General features: G+C 37.9%; 1 protein-coding gene across 2 annotated transcripts in view; it reads right to left on the bottom strand.

Annotated features, from left to right (window-relative positions):
• Nucleotides 1-789: 789 nt before the first annotated feature.
• Nucleotides 790-22535, bottom strand: part of ARHGAP42 (Rho GTPase activating protein 42) — a 173129-nt gene continuing 151383 nt past the window's right edge. The window contains exons 19-25 of one of the 2 annotated variants that reach the window (XM_072850669.1): nt 20097-20241; nt 16846-17226; nt 14487-14643; nt 13274-13336; nt 6383-6462; nt 6026-6153; nt 790-4580 (exon numbers count right to left, since the gene is read on the bottom strand). In XM_072850669.1, coding sequence (XP_072706770.1) covers nt 6065-6153; nt 6383-6462; nt 13274-13336; nt 14487-14643; nt 16846-17226; nt 20097-20241 — 915 coding nt within the window. In that variant the 3' untranslated portion in view covers nt 790-4580; nt 6026-6064. Of the gene's footprint in view, nt 6154-6382; nt 6463-13273; nt 13337-14486; nt 14644-16845; nt 17227-20096; nt 20242-22535 lie in introns of both variants that reach the window. The other variant, XM_072850668.1, reaches the window with a different exon arrangement.

Here is a 22535-nt window from a genome sequence, read left to right on the forward strand (position 1 = left end):
GGCCTGCAGGAGCAGGACCCATCTTCCCTGGGGCTGACGCAGCCGTTCTCTGCGCTATCCACGCCTAACCACACAGCCAACAGGGAGAGTTCATCAGCTGGCTGGTTTGATCTTACTTGTTTAAGAAACGTAGTTACTTTTAGTTAATATCGTAATAAAGCCTGATTGTTTCAGGGGTATAAAAGCCTCTCGGGTTTTTGGAGTCCCTTCAGGAGAAAGGGACTCCACCTCACAGCTCCCCTTGCCTCAGGCACAGTTGGCAATGGAAATAGCTCCCTCCTGAGGGCTAGAAAAGCTGCAGGTCCCTGAGGCGAAAAGCCTTGGAGAAATGCTAGGAAAGGGACACCAGGAAACTTGCAGAAACCACTCCACTCAGGTTACTTCCCTCACAGGCAGTGTTGTTGGAATGGGGTCGCCACCCCCCCCACCCCGAGCGACCCACCTGCTAATTTTCAGAGGCAAAGACTTTATCAACAATGTTTTGATATACCAGGGTTGTGCTTCCCGTTACCTAACGTGCAAAGTTGTCATTTTCTTTTCCTCAAAAGCCACATCTTTGGAGACTTCCACGAGACCAGGGCAGCAGGTGACATGCTACTGTCTAGTATTCATACACGTGCCCATTGCTCAACGTAAGGAGCAATGTCCTCTACGTAAAGCATCCTCATGGGTGAAACTTCATTGAAAAATGCAGGTATGGATGGAAGTAGCACAGAAGTGTTATTAGTTGAAAAAAGAAAAGACTGAACCAGAGCCCAAATTTAAAAATAATAAAGAAACCAGTTTGTGTAGGAAGGCTTTTTATTTCGAAAAACTTTTTTTCAAATTTTTGAAATACAGTGTAAAGTACAACATAGAATTATGTCTGCAAGTCAGCTTATGCATGTCATGCCAGTTATTTACATGTAGATATATACAGAGTGCAGATAATTATTGAAACCACACTATACCAAAATAAACAGAGAGTTCAATAAGATAATTTAGTAGGACTTTATTAAATATATATATAGTTATTGACTGTATATACTTTCCTATTAAAATAGCATATAGTATCTAAAGTAACCCCTATAAACTCTAATACCTCTGAAATTGTCATAAATATGATTGAAAATTGAAACTATCCATGTGCCCTGTTCAGCTCCTTTGCCCTTTGCTATAAAAGAAACTCTTGTAGTGCTGAGATCATGGTGCTATCTGTAGTGCCAGAACTTTCATGACAATTCCCAATAAAACAGTTGGAAAAAGCTCAGATGCAGAATAGCTTTCAGCTGAGACATCCGAGGGTTGAAGCACCATTCCCTCTACTTAAAATAACAAGGATAATCCAATGGCTTATTAAATACTGCCACATACAGGACAAGAAAAACAATGCTGTGATCTGCATTACAACATTGAATTAGTAGCTGTTTGGATACCAAGCGCCTTATTAAAACAAAACAAAGCAAACTCCCAAAGCCCATGCAAAATCTTACCCGAAAAAAGAGACCTCCCAACTTGTACTGAAACAGCCTGATCAACAGTCTGACTTCTGCATGAGCAGTAACTGGAAGGGCCGCAGCAGCAGCGGCTGTCAGGGCTGTGTGACCACAAAGAACAAGATTGAGCTTTGCCTATAGCTTGATCTCTGCTAATGGAACGATTCACGTAGGGCACTCTGCTGAAAGAAAGGATAATGCCAAACCGTATCATATGTTACCCCATTAACAGAATATTCCTTTACTTTCTGGGGGCTTCTGGCCAGTAAACCCTCACTATAACTTGCCAAAGGTCTGTCTTTGACTTCACTAGAGCTTTGCGAGTTTCCATCAGTGGAGAAGATCCACCCCAGTCTAGAGGATGTGCTCCCCTACTGGGATTTCTCTTCTTGCTGCTCAATCCAAAATTGCACAAACTGCTGCCTTAGGAAAAGCAGTATGAAGAACAATAAGCTTTTTAGTTTCATTATTTATTCTGGTGCAATCTTATTAAAGTAGAAAATAGACTAGTGGAGAAATGTAACAAAAAAATTCCAATTACTGCCATACAATGCTTTTTTCTGTTGTTGTAATTATTGTTCTGAACTGCTGAATTTTGCAACTTTTCCTCTCCTAAAATGTCTTTCCTAAAGGTACATTACAATTCAGTCCAGTTACAGGCAAAGAATAGAGATTAGCACCAGAAAATATATAAAAGGAAAATAAGTTACTGTTACTATCATAGAATAGCGCTGGTCAGCAAATCTGTGCATCATTTTTTTCCAGAAATAATCGAACAATGAACTTTATAGATTAGTTAGGGACATAAGTGATAGTTATGGTTTAATTTAAGAGTTTTGTTACATAGAACTCTAAATGCCAAAACATGGCAAGGACATTTTAATACTGAACTCATAGGAATTACACCAAAAATACTTTTTCATCTTTATCATCATTAATAAAAGTGTGACTATAAAATATTAATATACTTTACATATTTATCAAACAATATATCAGTCCTTCACACTATACATGTTGTGCTGCAACATGTATCAAAAGGTTTAACAAAGAAAAAACATGGCTAAATACTTAAGTTGTGGGTACAGGCATTAGTTCCACAAGACAAACAGCAATCACAACGTGTCATCTACCTTGAGTTCTACAATGATATTTTGAAAAAAACTGCATCCTTTTAGGAAGGATAATAATAATGATAACTTAAAAAATTGAGCAACCTTTGCTTGTAGAGTGAACTGACTTTCATAAAAACCAGTAAATCAATACTATGAACTAATTTAGTTCAGCTTGCCTAATTTTCTGGTAAAGCACTATCAAGATATTGTATCTCCATTTAAATGTTATATGGATTTCTGATCCTTTGCAATTATCAGAAGGAATTTTTGGTCAGGCCTGAGAGTATCATCATTAGACAAGCTTTGGTGCTGCCCTTTCCCCCATTTTAGTCTTTGAACACCTCGTTACTTAACTTTCCAGTTCATTGTACAGCTTCTTGTAGAGATAAATTCCCTCCTGGAAAGTCAGGGAAGAGCTGGGGCATCCACAACCCAGCAGTGAGATTATACAGAGAGTGCCTGTTATGTACCACAGAAGAGAGGAACAGAAAAAACATAAAATATTTCAGAAAATGAAAAACCCTACTCATCTCACTGAGAGTGGGTGGTTAACTGTAATTAAGAATGGGCATAACATTTTTCAGATGGAAATGCCACTTTAAAGCTAAGCTACTTTAAAATTATTTATGTGATCGTCATGGCTGGTTCAGAAGAAGGGCCTGAAAAAGTGCAGAGTCTTACAGAGGAAAATACAGATTTGTTTTGTGAGCAGCAGAATGAATGGGATCCAGTTTCTTACGAAGCTGTCTTCTGCAATTCGATTTTGTGTCTGAAGTGAGATGAATGCATGGGAATAGACAGAACACCTCTCCTCCACAGGGATGCCTCCAGGTCTTTCTATAACCTTTCTCTCAGCACTTACAGACTCCACTTACTTAATCTGTAACTGAACTTTGCATTTTTACATATTTTTTAGTGAACTTAGCATCTTTGAGTCCTCTAGCTTGCACTCAGATCAGCTGGTTTCAAAACATAATACTGGAGAATACCCAGACATATACACAGGCCGTGAGATTGCCTAAGGTTAGCTTTTTTTCACCTTCTTTTTAAATCAGGCTAAAGCAAAGCAAATAAGAGCAAGCATTTTCTACTTCACCGTTCCTCAAGAATTTCACAACAATTGAATTCCTCCTAAGAGGTATAAGAGGTCATCAAAGGATGTTCAACAAAGGTCCGTTTGCCACTGTCCCCAGTGCAATAGATAGAATAAATGTTTTTTTTCCCCCAGACCACTGCATTTCTCTGCCTGCGTGAGACGTGTGCTGGGCCTCCAGCCTCTGCTCAAAGCTCTGCCTCCCTTTCTGCTCCTTTCTGCCTGCAGCAAGACCTGGGAAGGTCACCAGAGGTAAGCCTTTTGACATCCTGCAATTTCTGGATTGTGAAATACAGCAAAAACACAACCAAAACCATGTTGATCTTCTCAGGGCAATGTCAGTTTCAGGCATAGCTTACACTAAGAAATCTTGGCTTGCCTTAAAAATAAGAAAGGCTCAATCTGATGAGAAAAGACCTTCACTTCCTTTCACATCTGCTCTGGGCAAATTAGATGAGCACACACGTGTCTCCCTTCACTGCCTGTGACAACGTCTGGAACAACCCTTCATCACAATGCGCTGGACACAGTCTGGTCTTAAGGTGAAGTGACACATGATTTGGGACTTAAATGAAACTTTATAGAGTGAAGAAAGAACCCAGATCACTCAGTCAAATTCAAGGGGTCTGTTCTCAGCTGCCTGCAGTCAGTCTTACCCAGACTCCCCCTCTGAAAAGCTAGACTGTTTTGGGAAGGATGCTCTTACAGCCTCTCTCCTTCCCTGATCACCACGTGATACTTGAATTAGTGAGAAGGATCCTGCAGGCTTTTGCCACCAGCCTGAATTCCAACACAGAATTGCTCTGCAGAAATCATGCACTACATACAAGTAAAGAAGGTTCTGATGTGCTGCTTCATGTTGGCAATAAATCTTGTTTTCTAATTTAAACAAGCAGAAGGCTATGGAAAGAAAAAAGAAGCAATTAAAACATTACTGATGTTTTTAGTCCTAACAGAAGTTCTTCCTTAAACTTTCTGGGAGTAGTGTACAACTTAGAAATCAACAGAAGATTTATATATTGATTTCTGTTACTGAAGAAAGAACTAAGTCTTGATAGGTCTATGAAACTAAGCCTAGGTAGGTCTATAAGACAGTGAATCCTTTCTGTAGCACTAATGCTGAAGAATTACTAATATGGAGCTTAAATATCTTGGTTTTCAATCGGGCATGGTAAGTAGCCAAGCAAGCAGTGCATGTTTTCCCTCAAGGTGTGCAAGAAAGATGCTCAGATTTAGAAAGCTGCTTATGGTTTTGGGTTTTTTTTGAGTTTGGTTTTATTTCAGTCCTACCAGGAGCAATCAATGGGTCTTTACAAAACCTTTGAAAAGTAAGGCTTTTCTATTCTGTAGAAGGGGAGAAATCTTTGTTAAATAGTTTAGGAGAAGTCAGGAGAAATAACACTAAATACTTTTATTGCTACATGGAGCTTTCAGCATTCATAGCTTATAAAATTATCTATTTCACAGGCCATTTGTCTTATCTGCAGTTGGAAAAGGACTCAGTTACAATTTATCTCAGGTTTCAAAACACACTGCTGTTTTTCACTGCTCACTTCACATTACTACCAATCATTCCAGATTCAGCATCTCCTTGTTTTCTACAGATGATGTTCTGAGACACACTGAGAATATCGTCCCGATGACAGATATCATAGAAATAAAAGTTGTTAATATTATCTGTACTGATACAGAAAGAAGGAAATAAATCTAAGAAGTACTTGAATGAAACATTCATTAAACATATCACATTTTGAATAAGCACTTACTGCTCAGGCAGTGTATAAACTGATTTCATTATCAGTTGCATAAATTCTATAACATATTGTAATCTCAATGACTAACAGAAGTTCAAACTTCTGATTTACAGAAAACTCATTTCTTATTTGAAATGATTAGGACTAATTTTAGAATCAAGTTTTCTAAGGGAGAATTCAGATCGCAATAGAAGCATTATTTATATTATGGAAAAAATAGAATTTTCCATATTAAAAGCTATAGATTGCAAGAAATGTCATAGAGTGCATTGCCTCTAAATTTCACACTTCTGTGAGCAACATCCTAGGACCTGAAGGTCTGCAGCTAAATGGCAACTTTTTTGATTTTATTGCTCTAGTGTTCCTTACCCATAAAAGAAGAACAGAACAACCTTTTGCAAACAATGGAAGTTATTTAAACAGAGTACCGTCTTCAGTACAGAAACTGTTAACTGTTTCATTACATTCTGTTCCGTTGATAGGGAGCTGTGTAACCTGCAGCTGCAGTATCTGAAGGAAATCTACCACTCAGCTAACGGGCTGATCCCATATCTGTGTCAGATAAAAATCATAGTGCTTATTATTTGTTACCATGGATACCATGAAGATATTGCTGTCCACTAAAGATTACTAGAGGAAGACAACATAATTCTCAGGAACGAGTCCTGTTTTGCCTTCATAAGTTGCTTTTAACCAGCCTGGTTCCACTGATGGATACACTGCAAAAAAAAAACCAGCCAGACAAACAAAACATTTACAATAAATTGACATTGTTAAGAGATCTTATATATGGTTCATATATTTATTTAGACAGTATTTATTCAAGAGCAATTGAAAAATCAGGGCAAAAACTGAGAGTTGAAAATGTAATTACTCTCTGTTATCTTGTGGATACAGTTCAGTTTTTTATATTTTTTATGTAAAAAGAGACTGTAAAACATATCTTACCATTGGAAAATATTGCTCCCTGTGGGAAAGACAGCTCATGACTATGCTCAGCCTTACAGGAATACATGGCTTTTGCTTGTCTGAAAGGAAAAAACACAGGCTTGCAATAAATGAGATAACAAGGAAAAAGGTATAAAGAAATGAAATTAAAACATGGGAAGAGTAGGAATAATCAGTTGCACAAATACAGGATGGTAATGACTAGTTACACAGTAGTTCAGAGGAGTGGAATTATAGCAGACAATAACTCCAAGCTTACTGGAGTTAAGAAGCATGTTATTGCAGAAAAGAGACCAACATCCTACTTAGAGGTTTAAAGAGGTATACAATTTATAACTTTTAAAAGGATTCTTTCATTCTAGTTGAAGTTGTCATTCAAATGAGTACTGAATTGAGCATATTGCTTGAAGGAAGTGATGGACTGCCTGGAGACAATTCAAAAGTGATCATTAAAGGTCTAAAAACATGACTTGTGAGAAAATATAGTTCATCAGTCTACAGAAGAAAATAATACATAGAAGGTAAATATGAGACAAAAAAGGAGGAATCTATTCTCCAGGCTGACTGCAAAAAGGACTTAAATAGATTTAAGTTGCAGCAAGGGAGATTTAAATTAGGTGTCCGGGGTGCATTTCAGCTTCAGACACCTAAATTTAGATGTCTATAAATAACCTACATGCCTAGCTCCACAGACCCTCCAGGCCTGGCTTCTGCTACAGTAGACGCCTACTTGAGAGTGCAACGAATGGCTCACCAGGTTCCACTGCCTGTAGCAAAACCTTCAATGCAATACTTCCTTAAATAATACCTGACATGACAACACCTACAGGTAGACAGCTAAGTTTATGTCTCTTAATCTGTGGCTGGAAAACCCCTCTATTGGTTAGAATAGTAAAGCACTGGAACTGCCAAGAATTGGAGAATCCCCAAACTGAAGAATTCCCATCACCAAAAATTCATTTTAAAAAAACAAATTAAAAAAAAGCCACTACACAGATATCTGTACAAGAACTAGTTAGATATATACTGATTCTGTCCCAGAGAAGGAGAAGAGATTAGGTCACCTCTTGATATGGCTTCTAGGACTGTGATTCTGCAAAATACAAAATGAAGGATTGAACATGAAGATGGCAATTAGGAGTTCTCTCTTGATTCCTGTGCTTTACCTAATAGCTTTAATTTATATACTCAAAACAGTTTTTATATGCTCCATCAGTTTTTTTGAGTTTCTTTAAAGTTATTGGAAACCCACATTATACCAAATGAAGATGAACTTGTTGATTATTTCACCTTTGCATGATGTGATGGGGCGTTACTGATGCAGCTTTCTTTCCAGCCAGGATTTATCTCAATGACCCAGTATGTGATCTGTGGTGAAGTTTAAAGTTTCTAGCATACTTTTTGAGAGGGTGTATATGCAAGTGACATGTAAATTATTTTGTCTTTCCTCCCAAAATAGTGAGATAACAGAGTTGTAAATTAGATTATAATAGTGCCACATCACAGGCATTAGCATAAGAAGTCTATTTTATTTATTTTGTGTACTGCCAATGGGGCCCATGGCACTTCACCTTTGGAGTTCCACACCCCCCTGGTGAGGTTAAGCAGGGACAGGCTTCCTAAAGGGAGCAGAGAGCATCCGTGTACCCTGGCGCCAATCAGTACTAGCACACCATCATTCATCTGAATCTCTAAAAGGGTATGAGTGGATGGATGTATTCCCAAGTTTGTTTGTGTGAGCTTTCCAGAAATGATTTCTCTCTCTGAAGAAAAAACTCTGAAGCTGATTTATGACTAGACCAAGTGGTGTGTTTTGCTTTCATCTTAAGTGAACAACTGACTCATCAAGGGTTAGACTCTCAGACTGAGATTTCCAGAGGTGGTCAAGAATTTTGAGTCGTGCTCTGATATCCAAGGGCACTTTATTTTCAGGCTGCTGAAAACATTTCTAACTCTCAGTCCTGTCATTCTGGATACATCCCCTCTGCTAACTAGAACAACATGAGCACTGGACCCCTGTTTGTCTGCTTTGCTTAACTGTTAGCTTGCTTTCTGGCTGGTGTAGACTGCTCTGTTTAGCATTTTTCCAAGACAACTCCTTGGTGCCTACTGTTATGAAGAACTTGCCATCTACAGTTGACAAGACAGGTGTGAAGTTTCATTACTCTACATAATACATACAAATTTATACATAATAATCTACATAATATATACTAAAATATACAGAGGGAGATTAGATGACTTTACCGAAGGTCACACATAAACTAGAATTGAGTTCTTTAATCTCAAGATCATTTTTCCCTCAAAGTCAATATAAAAAAGAGCACAACAGATGCTCTAATTATACTGACCTCTGGGTCAGATCAGTAAAAGTTTGACAAAACAGCTATTTCCTGTGCGGCATAATCATGGATTTTAAACATATAAAACAGTAGAGTAACTGTTAATAATGATTATAGTTGCAATTAACATAAGGTAATTGGTAATGAATTTACTAAAGCACAGGGATGATTTTGTACCTGATTTTACTTAGTGGCATGACTATCAAGCCAGTTTTCCATGTTGAGAAATGGAACATCTGAGTAATACTGTGACAAAAGACATTTAAGTCAATAATAAAACAGAACAGCAATATTTAAATGTGAGGCAGAATTATTTATGTTGTTCTTTAAATATGACACGTTGGTTTTTAGTGCCCTTAAAAAAAGTGAAGAAAAATAAATGCAATTTTCTCCTATATTCTCTTATGTCTACTGAACTACTCTATTTTCAGCTTCTAATTTTACCTGATCCAAGTATGTTTACCTTAAAAGTAAAAAGAAGATAAGAAAACATGGACTCTGACTTGCTCAGTTCTGGAAAGAGAAAGCTTCCCAGAATTTGACATTTAGACAGACACACAAACACAAGGTACAAAGAAGTCAGCTTTTCAAAAGCTCATGAATTACAGGATTCTTCCCACCACCTGGCTCCTGACACAGAGTAATTACATCCCAATGTTATCTACAAACTGTGTGTGATGGTATAATGAGAGACAGATTCTATGAATATTTACTTGTAATTCTGGAGCAATTTTCAAGCTCCTGGTTATTGCCTCCATGCTTGATTTGATGACTTAGGTTCTCGTATTAGTTATTACTCACTTCATCCCTATCCAGCTAGAAGCATTAGCAATGAAAAGGGCTTGCAGGTTCTTGGGCATTTTTTTTGTGTGCGATTATGAAAATGGACATTCTTACTTATGGTGTTAATGCACAGCCTCCTTACAAACAAGGGTGTTAATGCACAGCCTCCTTACAAACAAGGCTGTTTGTTAAAAAGCATGTGATAACATCACCGTCATCTGTTATGGTTCTCTTAAGATGATGCTAATAATCTGAGTATAATTCATGTTGTTTAGTGCAGAGAAAAAAAACAACTTCAGGAAATGGTACCCACATTTCCTAGAAGTTCCTTCTTTCCATGACCTTACTGGCTAGACTCCAGATGAGAAAAAATGCATTTTCCCTTTCCCTACTTTTTATTATGTTTGTTTTGAGCCCATAATGATAAACTTATACTAGCAGTCAAAGGGTCAGTACTCATCAGATCATAAACTATTTTGCTTGACTACATGCAGTCAACAACACCTGAGGCATTTTTAATAATACTAGTAGTAATGATAGTAATAATGATGATGATGATGATGATAATAATAATAGTAATAATTTTAAAAGTTATAAGTAAGCTTTAAAACTATGCTCCTGCCCTAATGAGTTTTCAGTCTAGCAAGACAAAAGAGGAATGAATGAGGGAAAACACATGAATCTCTCTCAGATGACTCATCAGTTAATATTATCCTACAGGAAGAAGAAAGGTTTATAGACTCCTGGAAATGGCAGACTTACAGCCAAGCATGACTGAGTAGAAAACACTAGTCTGGGCTGTGCAAGGCATTCCAGGTGTTTAAGGAAATGAAAAATATAGCATGAAAATAAAATCAGAAGAATGACTGGGAAAGGATATTTAATCTTATGGTTGGGAGGGGAGCATGGGTCTACAGGGCTTCATACTGTCAGCCTACTAAAGTCCCAGCCCAGCACCTAGAGATCCTGCTGCCAAGCCAGAGCTGTTTGCTGTCACCAACTCCTCCTTCCCATTTTTCTAGGTATTATTTTCTAATGAAAATCCTTCTTATGATGCAGTTTCTCACTCTATGTGAGAAACTTATGGATTTTCTGTGTACCTCTAAATCAAAGTCAAGAAAACATAGAGTCAGGGATTACGTGTTGGTGCATTTTTGTACAGAAGCTGCAATAAAGAGACCTCAGGCCTTATTAAGACTGTTGGATAACTGCAATATTTGTGAAAGCAGTAAGAAAACTCCTTCGCCTCTTTCAAGTGCATACTAGATTAGCAATAGGGATTGGTCTCAGTGTACACAGTAGCTTAATACCACAGTCTGGGAGATGGATGATTAATGAACTTGAAGTCAGGAGGGAAGGAATGTGAAGACTGAGAAGTCAAAGTAACTCTGGAATTGGAAAAAGAGAGCACAGGTTGGACGGCATAACATTTTGGTCTTCCCTGTCCAACCCTAAAACACATACTGTGGCCTCTCCTCTCTTTCTAACTAAAAGAAATCTGTTCAAACTGGTAGCGCTATGGGGACATGTATTCATGTATACAAGGAGAGAAAACAGACAAGCCAAATAATGTCCCAGCATTAAAAAAAAAAAAGGGACGCACACGCATTCATAATAGAGGTATCACATTATACAAAGTCAGAAAGCAGGGTTGCAAAGACTACTTGGAAGGAGGAATAAAGTAAGATCAGGCCACTGTGGTGGTAAAGCATCAAGTACAAAATTATCTGCTGGAACACAGATGACAATGTGAGACTGCAAAGCCGTATAGGTACTTTTGATCCACCTACTGTACAAATGACCACAACAGGCAACAGATGCTTCAAGTAGGAATTAAGCTACTTAGATACTATAACGCATAGGTAAGCAATAGCTTAAAATTTCAAAACTAGTTATTTTTAGCAGGGTAAATGACTCCTGCAAAGAGTTCAACACTATCTTGACTTGAGTATTTCTGGTATCAAAACAGACAGCTTAAAAATAGTTTCTCTGTCTTACACTCTGTCCTGCATACATTGATTAGATTGTAGAGTTATGAACTCAGAGGGCCTTTCTACTCGGTAGATCAAGATGTAGTTACCATGATTTCTACACACTGCAGAGCAAAAAAGGACAATCCAAAGGTTTTAAATCAGCCTTCATGTTCATAACATGCATGAGAGGTACATAAAAGCTGGCTCTGAATTGCAAAATCTTACTCAGACTTGAGCAGTACTATAAGAACAGCTGAGCTACTTCTTCCTTCTTCCTCATTTTGCCTGCTGACCTCTCGTTTTCCATTCTCCTTGTTACTGTTGCTCTTCTGCTTTCTGAGGAAGGCTAAAGTAGAGTAGCTATTAAGCCTTTCAGTGTTTTCGGCTTTGTTATCTGCTCTCCATATCCATTATCAAACTGCTACATTTTTCCTTTGACAGATTTTTGCTTCTTACATGCTTTTTATATACAGATACAGGTGGCACAGGCTCTGAAGGAACAGCAGGGGAGAGTTTACAAGAAGGAAGCAATACAAAAATAAGAGAAGGAACAGTGGTGGAGGTGAAATGATGCAGGACCACTGAAGCCGTCATCACTCTCAGCTTAGGGCACTGGCTTAAGAACATTCCAGTCTCTTCATTTATACTTTTCTTCCTTTAAATTAATGCCCTGCTGTTTTCATCTCCCTTTCCCCCCTGCCACTCTCTTTTTTTGGTCACCTTACAGTTCATGTACTACAAAAAACAAGAACAGCCTTGATTCATGTAAGATGCTTCTCTTGAACAAAATCAGTGGGCCTTTGCAGGTCAGCTTTCTCTTTCTCGTCCTTGCTAGATCTGTCAGAAAGGACAGCCATATTCCACTGCTGCACATCTCAGCCCATGTTGGAATCTTCGTTTACAGCTGTGCTACTTTAGATTACTACTTTTGGATTTGTGGATTAACTTTTTTTTTTTTTTTCCTATTGTTTGACAGTTCCAGTAAGCTTGACAGTTCCTGGTATCAGTGAGTAAAGTGATGGTCAAAAAGAGATGTTCTGTCTCAAAGAACCTGAAATGCAGGGACCATGAAAAGAAAGACAGACTTTTTCCCACATCCATTTATTTGGCTATTTGCCTTAGCCTATTAATTGTAGGCCATTTAGTAATGTATGGAAGGTACTGCTTCCTAGATGAACACTTTTCAGAACCTTCTAACTTAATATAAGAATGAATCAAACGCATCAAATAAATGCAGGCAATTGTAAAGAAAATGTAAACAATTCCTGCTGCACACTACCAAGAAGAAAGGGCAACAGTTTCTCCAGACAGATACTGAGGCATGGAAGGTGTGATGGGAAAGACAAGAATCCTGATCAAGTTAATCCTGAACTTTCTAAAGCAGCTGTTATTCAGGACTTGCCTACATGAGCAAATTACCATAAACTAGCATGTTTGCTACTCTGCTGAAAGCATGTATATATAAACAGCTGTATGGTGTAAGTACAGAACCCTCATCCTAATTTAAGTGCTGTTAACTTACTCTTGTAGCTGTGTCCTTAAGCAGATCACTAACCTGAGCATCTCTCCCTGCAATTCTCCCAGGTGACAGAACAGCCAGATAGGCTGGCATTCTCTATTAGGTTTAGTTTTCTTCTGGAACAAGGATGAGTTTAATAAACAACAAAAATTTTGCATGCCACATGATGCTGTCCAAAAGACACAGAACAAAGCTCCAACACTTCTATTTCAATCTTTGAAGCCAGCAAAACAGAAAGGCTTTTACAAATTGTTAAATACTACGAAGCACTTACCGTCCTGAAGAAACTTGTTTAAGTGAACCAGCACTTTCAAACAACTGGGCTCTTGCAGCCACTCTGAAAATAAAGCACCACCTTGCTTTATACTTTGCCCATTAATAAAACACACAGAATAACTTAACTTTTAATCACCTAAAGACATGGACACATTTTAAAAAATTGTTTTAATTATTCACTTAGAAAAACAGAGGAAATTCAAAAGCTGAGTTTAAGTCCCCATTCAGCAGAATTCTGAAGGGCATAACCTAATTGGGCCTGACTTCCACACGCTCTAGTGCCCTGCTGAGTCAGCAAGGGAAATCTCAACACCCTATATTTAAAATTCTGTTCGTGGATGGTCAATAGGTATATTGGAAATGCTTTTACTGCCAGTCTGTCACTATCATGCTGGAACTCTGATCTGTGCAGGATTCTCTGTTTAAGACACAACAGTCTGTGAAATTACTACAGTGATCCCTTCCAGTTCAAAAAGTGGAGAGGCTGAATGGAGCCCTGCAGTATTTGGGGAACTTCTTGGTGCTCTGCAGATCTGGAAATCACTTGTTCATGGGGACAGAGAAATTCTGGGTCAGAGTCAGGATTACAGCAAAGATCTTTGACTCTGAAGTTTGTGCTAAAAGCACTGAGAAACATTGCTAACCCAAATCTCAACAAGCTAAATTATAACCTCTGTTGCTTAGAACAATCCTCCTTTCAACATAACCCCCCAAAAAAAACCCCCAACTGTTAGAAAAACTAAAAATATCAACTATTTAACATGCAGCAACCAAAGAAATTTCAGAGCAGAAGTTTGGTTTTTTTTCCGTTCTCCAGTTTTGGATTTACACAAATAAGATCTGATGATCTTCTTGACATAACAGCATGGACAGTAAGTAGCATTTATGCTCCTTGAAACATTAAAAACATTAAATAAGAAGAATCAGAGATAGTAATACTAATCACTTTCCAAAGATACATTTCTTCATTATAGACCTTATCTGTAGTCTAATGAAGTCAGTGAGAGTCTTTCACTGACTTCAACAGACTTTGTGCTGTGCCTCCCTTGTTTACAATTTTAATGAAGCTAGATAAATAATTCACAAATACAGAAACATTCAAATCAAGTATTCATGGATGCTTTTTCAACTACTTATGTAGCTCTCTGGGATCACTTTATAGTAGACAATACTGTAACAACACAAATCTCCAAAGGGCCTTGGTGACTTACACAGATCCTGGTCTTTGATAGCCATTACTTGATGCAGTATCTAATCTTAATCTCCTGCACATTTTGGGAGGCAAATCAGGGTTTGGTAGAGCCTTTGGTGTATCTTTGGTATCTGTTGAAGATAAGCTCTGTATAGATCCACTGCAGCTTTTGTTACCTAAAGAAAACAACCAAATTATAGGGAATATTAAAGCAAATTTGAAGTTGTTTCACAACGTGTAACATGCAAAGCAAAGTTTTTGTTGTTGCTGTGTTTTGTTTTTTTTTTAAAGATGCAAAATAGGTAGAGAAAGTACTTACTAAGACAGAGGAGAAACAGCCTTTCAGGCAGAAAGCCAGGAGTAAAGGACCAACAGCAAGAATGAAGAAATGACATTAAAATTGTGAAGGCTAAAAAATTACATTGGACTTAAATGGCTAGATAGTACATTCACTAAAAAGTGACAATAAAAACATTTATAAAGTAGTACACTGCATAGAACTGTAGAAAAAATTAATGTTGGAAGAGATCTCAGGAAGTCATCTAGTCCAAATTCCTGCTCAAAGCAGCATCCACTATGAAATCAGATCACGCTAATTTGTAATAATTAATATTTCAGTATCCACAGAAGCTTCATGCAGTTTAAACAAAATACTTAGGAATTAATGATTATGAGTTGCCTAAAACAATTGCTACTGTAACTTGATAAACGAAATCTATAGCTGTACAGACTGTCTTGCATACAAAAAAAATCCTTTTAATGAATACAAGGCATGGCCATGTGTGTCCTTTAAGCTGATCTATCTGTGGACTCCTGCCTTGTTTGCATATATATTCTGCAAGACAATAACTGCATCTACTTCTGTGTTCCTTTATTACCAAGAACAACAGATGCTTAATAATGCTTTAAAAGCTGTCATAATATAAAGAGATCCCAAAATATAAAAACAATACCTGTATTATTAATATTGATATTCTACAGTATTATTCTATATTATAAATTACTTTTAATGATAATTATTATTCTACATTATTAATACTGTTAATATAACACTAATTCATATCTGGAAGTCTTAGGAAAAAGCTTGTACACTCCATGGAGGGCAGAGTGGAGAGACTTTCTTAAACTTTTAGGACTTTACACATAAGCACTTCTTTACTCTACCTGTACTTGTGTTATACTATTGACAGCTCAGTGGCAAACTCGGCACTCACACTCAGTCCACTGGAGCTCATTGTTTCAGTGCCAGCTGTTAATCTTCATAATCCAAAACACTGCAAATATACTGATTTCAAGAAGGCGTTTCTTGTAAAGGAATTTCCACATAGCTGTCAATATAGTGCAATATCACCTCATATACTCACAGAGGTACAGCAAGGCTTCACAGGCATTCCAGCTAACTTAGCATTTAGCAGAACTGTCTAAATTAAGAAGCTATATTTTTAAGCTTCTCTGTCTTGAAAGGAGCCTTGTCTACAGGCTTATTTGGAACACAGGCTCAACTTAGGTGCTTTTCTTTGAAGCAGCATCCTTCTTTGACTGAACAGGAAGACTGGTGTCCTAACTTGTGCACTGAAATTGGATTCCTAAAGTTGGGTTTGCAAACTTGTGGTTGTTCTTGCACATCATATCCATATACAAGACTATTCAGCCATAATCTTGTGTTCAAGTTAATCTACTTGCAGTACTGGATAACAAACCATGCAAATGGGGCAGAATGAAGCAGCCATTCCATCAGCAGGGTTTCAGACATGCCAGGGATTACCTTTTTATCCCATCTGTCCAGTCCTATCTCAACTAAAGGCATTGACTGTCAAATCCGTAACTAAAAAAAAACAACCAAAACCAAAAAACAACCCCCACCTTTCCTTCAACCTCCTATTTCAGTCAATTGAAGAGATGCAGTTGTCAAAAAAAAACCCCAAACCCCAACAAAACAAAACAAGCACATCGACAAGGAGTGACAAAACTGTTACTTACTAGATATGTTAAGCCTAGTGCTTTTTAAATTTAAATGCTAGCTTTGATCAGTATCAATCATGTTGCAATGAATCATTCCTTTGACACAGTGATAAACCATAGCTACCAACTCTTCTTATAAACCAGCAACCTCCTTACAAGTCAGCGGTCTAGGTGAGGTGCAGCAGGATAGAGTACTCTAAATTCTGAGAAACACTGATAACTTTTAAGCTGTGTGAACTGTACAGGTAAAAAACAACAGAAATATGTCAGAAGCAGTTTGAAAACTGAAAGAACATGCCACAAAAACAAATAAATAAACATAAAAGATTAATGGATATCATTAGTTTTCAGATGCAGCTCTTATTTTCTGATGCCTCACAGTAAACAATGATGTCCTAAAAGACCTTGGAAATTACCTTCAGCTGATGGAATTGATCTGAGAGAAGATGCTGAAGACCTCTTCAGCCCAGACAGACTGTAAGAACTCTTTTTGGTCAGGTCTGTTGGTGGAGAGGCATTCTCTGGTCCAGTGACAGAAGCTACACTTTGGCAGTCTGACTCCACATCTGTTTTGGTTGCATCCTCCTTTGATGAGGATTCTGGACTTGTAGTCCAGAGGCCTGAACTCTTCTGGCCATTAGAAGAAGGGGGAGAGGCAATCCATGGAATCCCTCCTGATTTTTCCCTGGGCTGCGAGGGTGTGCATTTGGTAGTGCTGTTCTGCTCGGAGGAGTGAGAAGAGAGAGATTCAATACTGCCCATGGGAGTGCTGTCTGGGCTACTGCTGTACGAGTCACCTAGGGAGGAGAGGGGGGGGGTGTTGGGGGGGGGGGGTAGGGGGAGGGAAACAAGAAAAATAATTACATGTTGTAATCATGTGCATTTCTCTCATGCCACCTTTAGCCCCTTGTACCTTACCTGTCATCAAATTCATTAATCTGTGGTTTCAGAGGCAGTGATCCTTAAGACAAAATATCTATTTAGTTACTCTAAGTTTGACACATATTCCTATCTTTAACCTGGAAGAGCTGCATTTTGTGGTATTTCTTCAGAGCTGATGAACATAATGGGCTACAGGCTAAACTATTTCACATAAAAGTTTGCATTTTCAAAGAACTGCTTGCAATATAAATATCCTTAGGACATTCAACAGTTACAATGCTGCAATAGCTTTGTGGTGAGCATCTTGCTGGATTTCCATGATAAGGCAAATGTGATACTTGTCACATTTATGTTCTTAAATGCATGATTGTATTGCCTGCAGGCACAAGAATTGAATTTTACTTTGGTTACCAAGCTGCTGAGGATCTCTGCAGTCTAAGTCTATCTATAGATATCCTATTTTCTGAATCGTCATATGTCACGATACATCAATATGTATCCTGCAGAAGGACAACTCATTCCTTACAACTTGAACATTTGATGAATTTCTTTAATTAGACTGATATTACAGAAATTTACCTACCTACACAACAATCTTTGTTCTGATCTTATTTCCAATAATCTTTTGCCACAAAAAGTGGGAATATCCTAACAAAATTATCTGATGATATAAAGGTAGGAACACTCATCAGAACTGAGGAAGGACTGGCCTATAAAACAGTGAGGGCTGAATTATCTTGAAGACTGGATTCAGTCTAGTGAGTCATACATTGGTTTCCAGTAGGATTTGTTCCCAAAAGCTAGGAGATATAATTAAAAAATTTCACAAGAAGCAGAGAATATATATTCTTCAACCACACAGTAGCTATAAGATACCAACATGATACAGCTGCTCTTGCCTTCACATGTTTCAATATCCTTGGCAACAAGTGACCATAACCACACACAATACTACAGATAAGGTCATAAATACCAGTGCCTTGTATAGTGGATCTGGCAACAGTAGTGCCAGTGGTACAATAATCTGAAATATTCTGCCCATTTCTGGCCAGAATTCTGGTATTCCAGATTAGATTGTTCTCCATCTTGCCCCTTTACAGACCATTAGTCCCTTGAAAAGTGCAAGATGGACTGAAGCGTAAATTTGTCAGATACATTTTCTATCATTCCCTACCATTTGAAATCTGTATCTCATTTTGTCATGCCATACAGAATTCCTTAATTTCCTGCAATATAGTTAAGTGTCCGTGCTTCATTTAAATGATGACTTAAAACCATCTAGTACTTCAGAATTTGCTATTGCCAGAAGCCAAGGCTCTCTCTTGCCAGAAGCCAAGGCTCTCTCTTGCCTGTCTCCAGCCACACCTAGAGATATTTGGCAAGGAGAATACCTCTGCTTCTGGCTTGGCCTTCCAGACACAAGTAGTATCTTGACTGGAACTTACGTAGCAAGTGCTGAGCTTGAGCTAATAAGCAATGCACAAGTGGAGAGCCCCTGGGTCAGACCTAGTTTCAATCCAGCTGCCAGCACAAGACATGTGTCTGGATGAAGAAGTGTGAGCTTGTACACACTCTGGAAAATACTTGCACAGAAATGCCCCTTTTTTATGCTGTCGTCCATTCCTTGCAGTTACACAGTGAAAAACAGCTGAAACTTGCCCCGTTTCTCATCTGGTGAATGTAACTGACATGCAACTGGTTCCTCTGTAACTTCTCACTTGGGATCCCATGCCATTCACACTGGCAATCGATGTGTAGGCAGCTATTGCTCTCATTTAGTATTTAAACTCTCACTGTCAGGAATAATGTAATATAAACCTATGGAAAATGCAGCACCTGTGCAAGAGTATACTGTGGATACATTTCCTAACATCACAGACTTAAGATTGCAGATCTACTACAGATCCTCAAGAACAGATGTACCTTAACTGTGGATTAATTTAGTGTACCAGTTTCATGTAAATCTCCTTGAGGAACCAAGGGGCACAGAAGTTCTTTTGGAAGTCTGCTGCAGTACTGGAACTGTTAACAACTTAATCTTTGCTACAGTTTCAATACTTCTCAATGGTACAGCCAGTAAGTAAAAAAGTGATGGCCCACTAGATGAAAATGAATGAAGTGAAACTTTTTAATAGTCACATTTACATGAAAATGAATAAGCATTCTAAGAAGCAATTAATTACACACATAACTCCCTGCTGTTAAACAGTAAGCCATATAAGTATACTGTTTGTCCCCAAAATATTAGAGTTTGTTTCTATTCCAGAAAAACTAACGTTTCAGTAGTTTTGGCAAACCTAGGCAGTGGCTGACTTTAACCAACAACCACAGTTGAATGCATGTGAAGAAAGCCAAGTAATGGTTTTGATCTCCTGACCTTGACCAAATTACATTTATTACAGGAGGAGAGGAAAGATCCTATTTACAGTTTCCCAGCCTTAACAATCATCTTACAATCAAATGAGGTGAACTTCATTTAGTGAACTCCTCAGAGTTTCAAAGCAGACTACATTTAGATTAGAATATAAAGTCTACTACAAAATATTTTTGAACACTGTATGCAATACAAGACTTGCCTAAAACCAAACATCCTTCCTCATCTGAGAGAAGCAAGGAATGCAGTCATTCAGCAGTGCAGCTGTGACTCACAGAGGTTAAAAAGCTGACAAAACCCCATCCGTTATGCTTGTAATTATTGGAATACAATACTTATTGGATATTATTCACGAAAGTTAAAAGACAAGACATAAAAAGGAAGATAATGAGTCAATAAGGACAAACTTACTGTCAGGATCTGCTAGACACGGTGTATATCTTCCTTTGGGTTTACGTGAACCTGTGGAGAGACAAATTGCTCTTGTCCTTCTGGAACCTGATCGGGACTGAGGTTGGGGAAGAGGAATATTGGGGTCTGGTGCAGTGTGAAATATCTGCATGATTAAAAAAAAAAGGGAGGGGGAATAAATGACATAAACAACAGAGGTACTCTTACACTTCCATTATTAATCCATGTTTTCCTCACCACTGCACCTGAAATTAATGCTGTAATAGCCTCACACATTACAAAAGAGTAAATTCACAGAATATAAGCTTTGCTCTGATCTCATTTTACAATCCAAGAACCACAATACTGAGATGTACTTAAAATTTATACTAATTACATAAAAATATGTTTAAATAGTTTTATTTGCTAGCCCTTGTTGAGAAGAGCTTAACAGTCTAAATTGCGAAATGTACTATATGTGCTTACAACTAACTCCTGCCCGAGAAGTAATATATTTTTTTAAATATGAAAAGATTGAATTCTTTGTGTTCCCGTGAAAGCTTTTGTATGTCACAGAAATTCATTATAGTCGTAACTTATTACAATCCAGTTTGTATTTCAGAAAACCACCTTATTTTGCCAAACATATCAAGTTTGATGAGGAACATCTTTATGTTTACAGCATCTCCTGATTTTTATCTTTTACATACCCCTGCTACCACTGGTCAATTTTGCATTTAATTACTGCAGAAAAAACTAAAATTTTTGGGGTATCTGACTATTGCGATCTGACACAGGTACACATGAGCTTTTAGAGAACTCTTTGCTGATAAGCATGGCAAGTTTGCCAGCAAGGACAGTACAGAAAGTCCAGTAATTTGAGTGACTTTCATTTGTATCACCTGTTCTGCAATATCCAAGACACATGCAGTAGAGGTCTTGAAAGACCCTAAAAACCCTCTTGGATACTTCTGGTAAAAATGCTAATTGCCTTGGAGGATGACCAAAGCAAAAAATATAACCAAAAGATTTGCGTGTTTTTCTTCTAGATGTCCTTTCTCACCTATTCCTCCTAGTGTAGACTGTAAACTCTACTGAGCATCTCTTATGGCATTCTGTGGAAGGAAGTGGAATTAGTTGTGTGGAATGGAAAAGAGGTTTTACAGACAAAGACTGCCTAGTCAGTTAACCTACTGAAGGAATCAGAAGTGTCCACTCTCCACAGTGTGGAGAGGCCAAGTGTTATAGGTTAAATACCATGCAATGCCAAAATACATCTCTGCAAGGATTTCTGGATCCCCTATCAATAGGACACTCCCAGAAGAGAATGAAGTGAACAATGAAAAGATACCTCCATGCCACTCACAGAAGTGGAAGAAAGCAAATATACTTCTATGGTAGAAAATACTTAAATGGACATCTTGATATGCTCTTGAAGTACGTTAATACTGTATTAAGCATTAGTGAATAGCACATCAATATAAAAATATGTCTGTAGACAGAGAAATAGAGCAAGGGTGATTTTGGTTGTACAGCCATGGCCTTTGTATTGAATGAGCTTCTAATTTTCTGGAGGGGAAATTCAGTGTTGGAAACGTAATATATGTTTTGGAGTTACAGGCAAGGAGGCTATCAGTATCATACCAATTTTGAGGAGTCCCTATGAAATATAACTGATGATACCAAGCAGTCCTGTCAGTACTTACTGACCAGCCAGTGCAGGGGATCCTGGTATTGACTGGGAACTGCCCCTTGGCTGAGTAACATGAAATGGAAGAAACCCAAAGTTTTTTCACTTAATTTTGTTAGTCATTAGAGAAGGTGATATATATCAACAAAAGATCCCCAAAATAAAATTTCTTTTGGTGACCAAATAAGGGAGGTCTTGACTGTTTTGCTGAGTTCTGAAATCAAACAGTTTAAAATAAAATAAAATCTGAGGAGGCTTTTCAGTGAAGCTGATACCTGCCGTGGTAGTGACTGAAAGTAAGTGTTTAAGATTTCATGGATTTTCCTTCTCAAGCCCTGAAAGAGTTCTTATTCAATGTTCCAGGAAAGAGTTTGAGACGGACCTTTACTGTCACTGGTCTCTTTGGGGAAAACAAAATAAACCAGGCAGTCGCAGACATGCCTTTCTTCAAAGCAAAAGAAGTATCTAGAAAAGTTTGTATGTTCCAGAGTATTCAAGAACTTTTAAATCACGAAGACATGATGGACTTAAAACCTCTAACTAGGAATAAAACCTCATCTAAAATACATTATTTTTTTCTTTTTGCTTTTTTACTTTTGATCTAGTGTCTACATACATGACCTACACACATGAAAAATGACACAGTGCACAGAAATGTGGGATTGTGCTGGGGATCCACATTGATGCTGCTCATGAAAACAGGAACTGAAGGATGGTTGGGGTTTCATGACGTTAGGTGGGACTAGATCTCCACTGTCCAGCTGGCGTAT

This window comes from Ciconia boyciana, chromosome 1, assembly GCF_034638445.1.
Source record: "Ciconia boyciana chromosome 1, ASM3463844v1, whole genome shotgun sequence".
NCBI lineage: Eukaryota > Metazoa > Chordata > Aves > Ciconiiformes > Ciconiidae > Ciconia > Ciconia boyciana.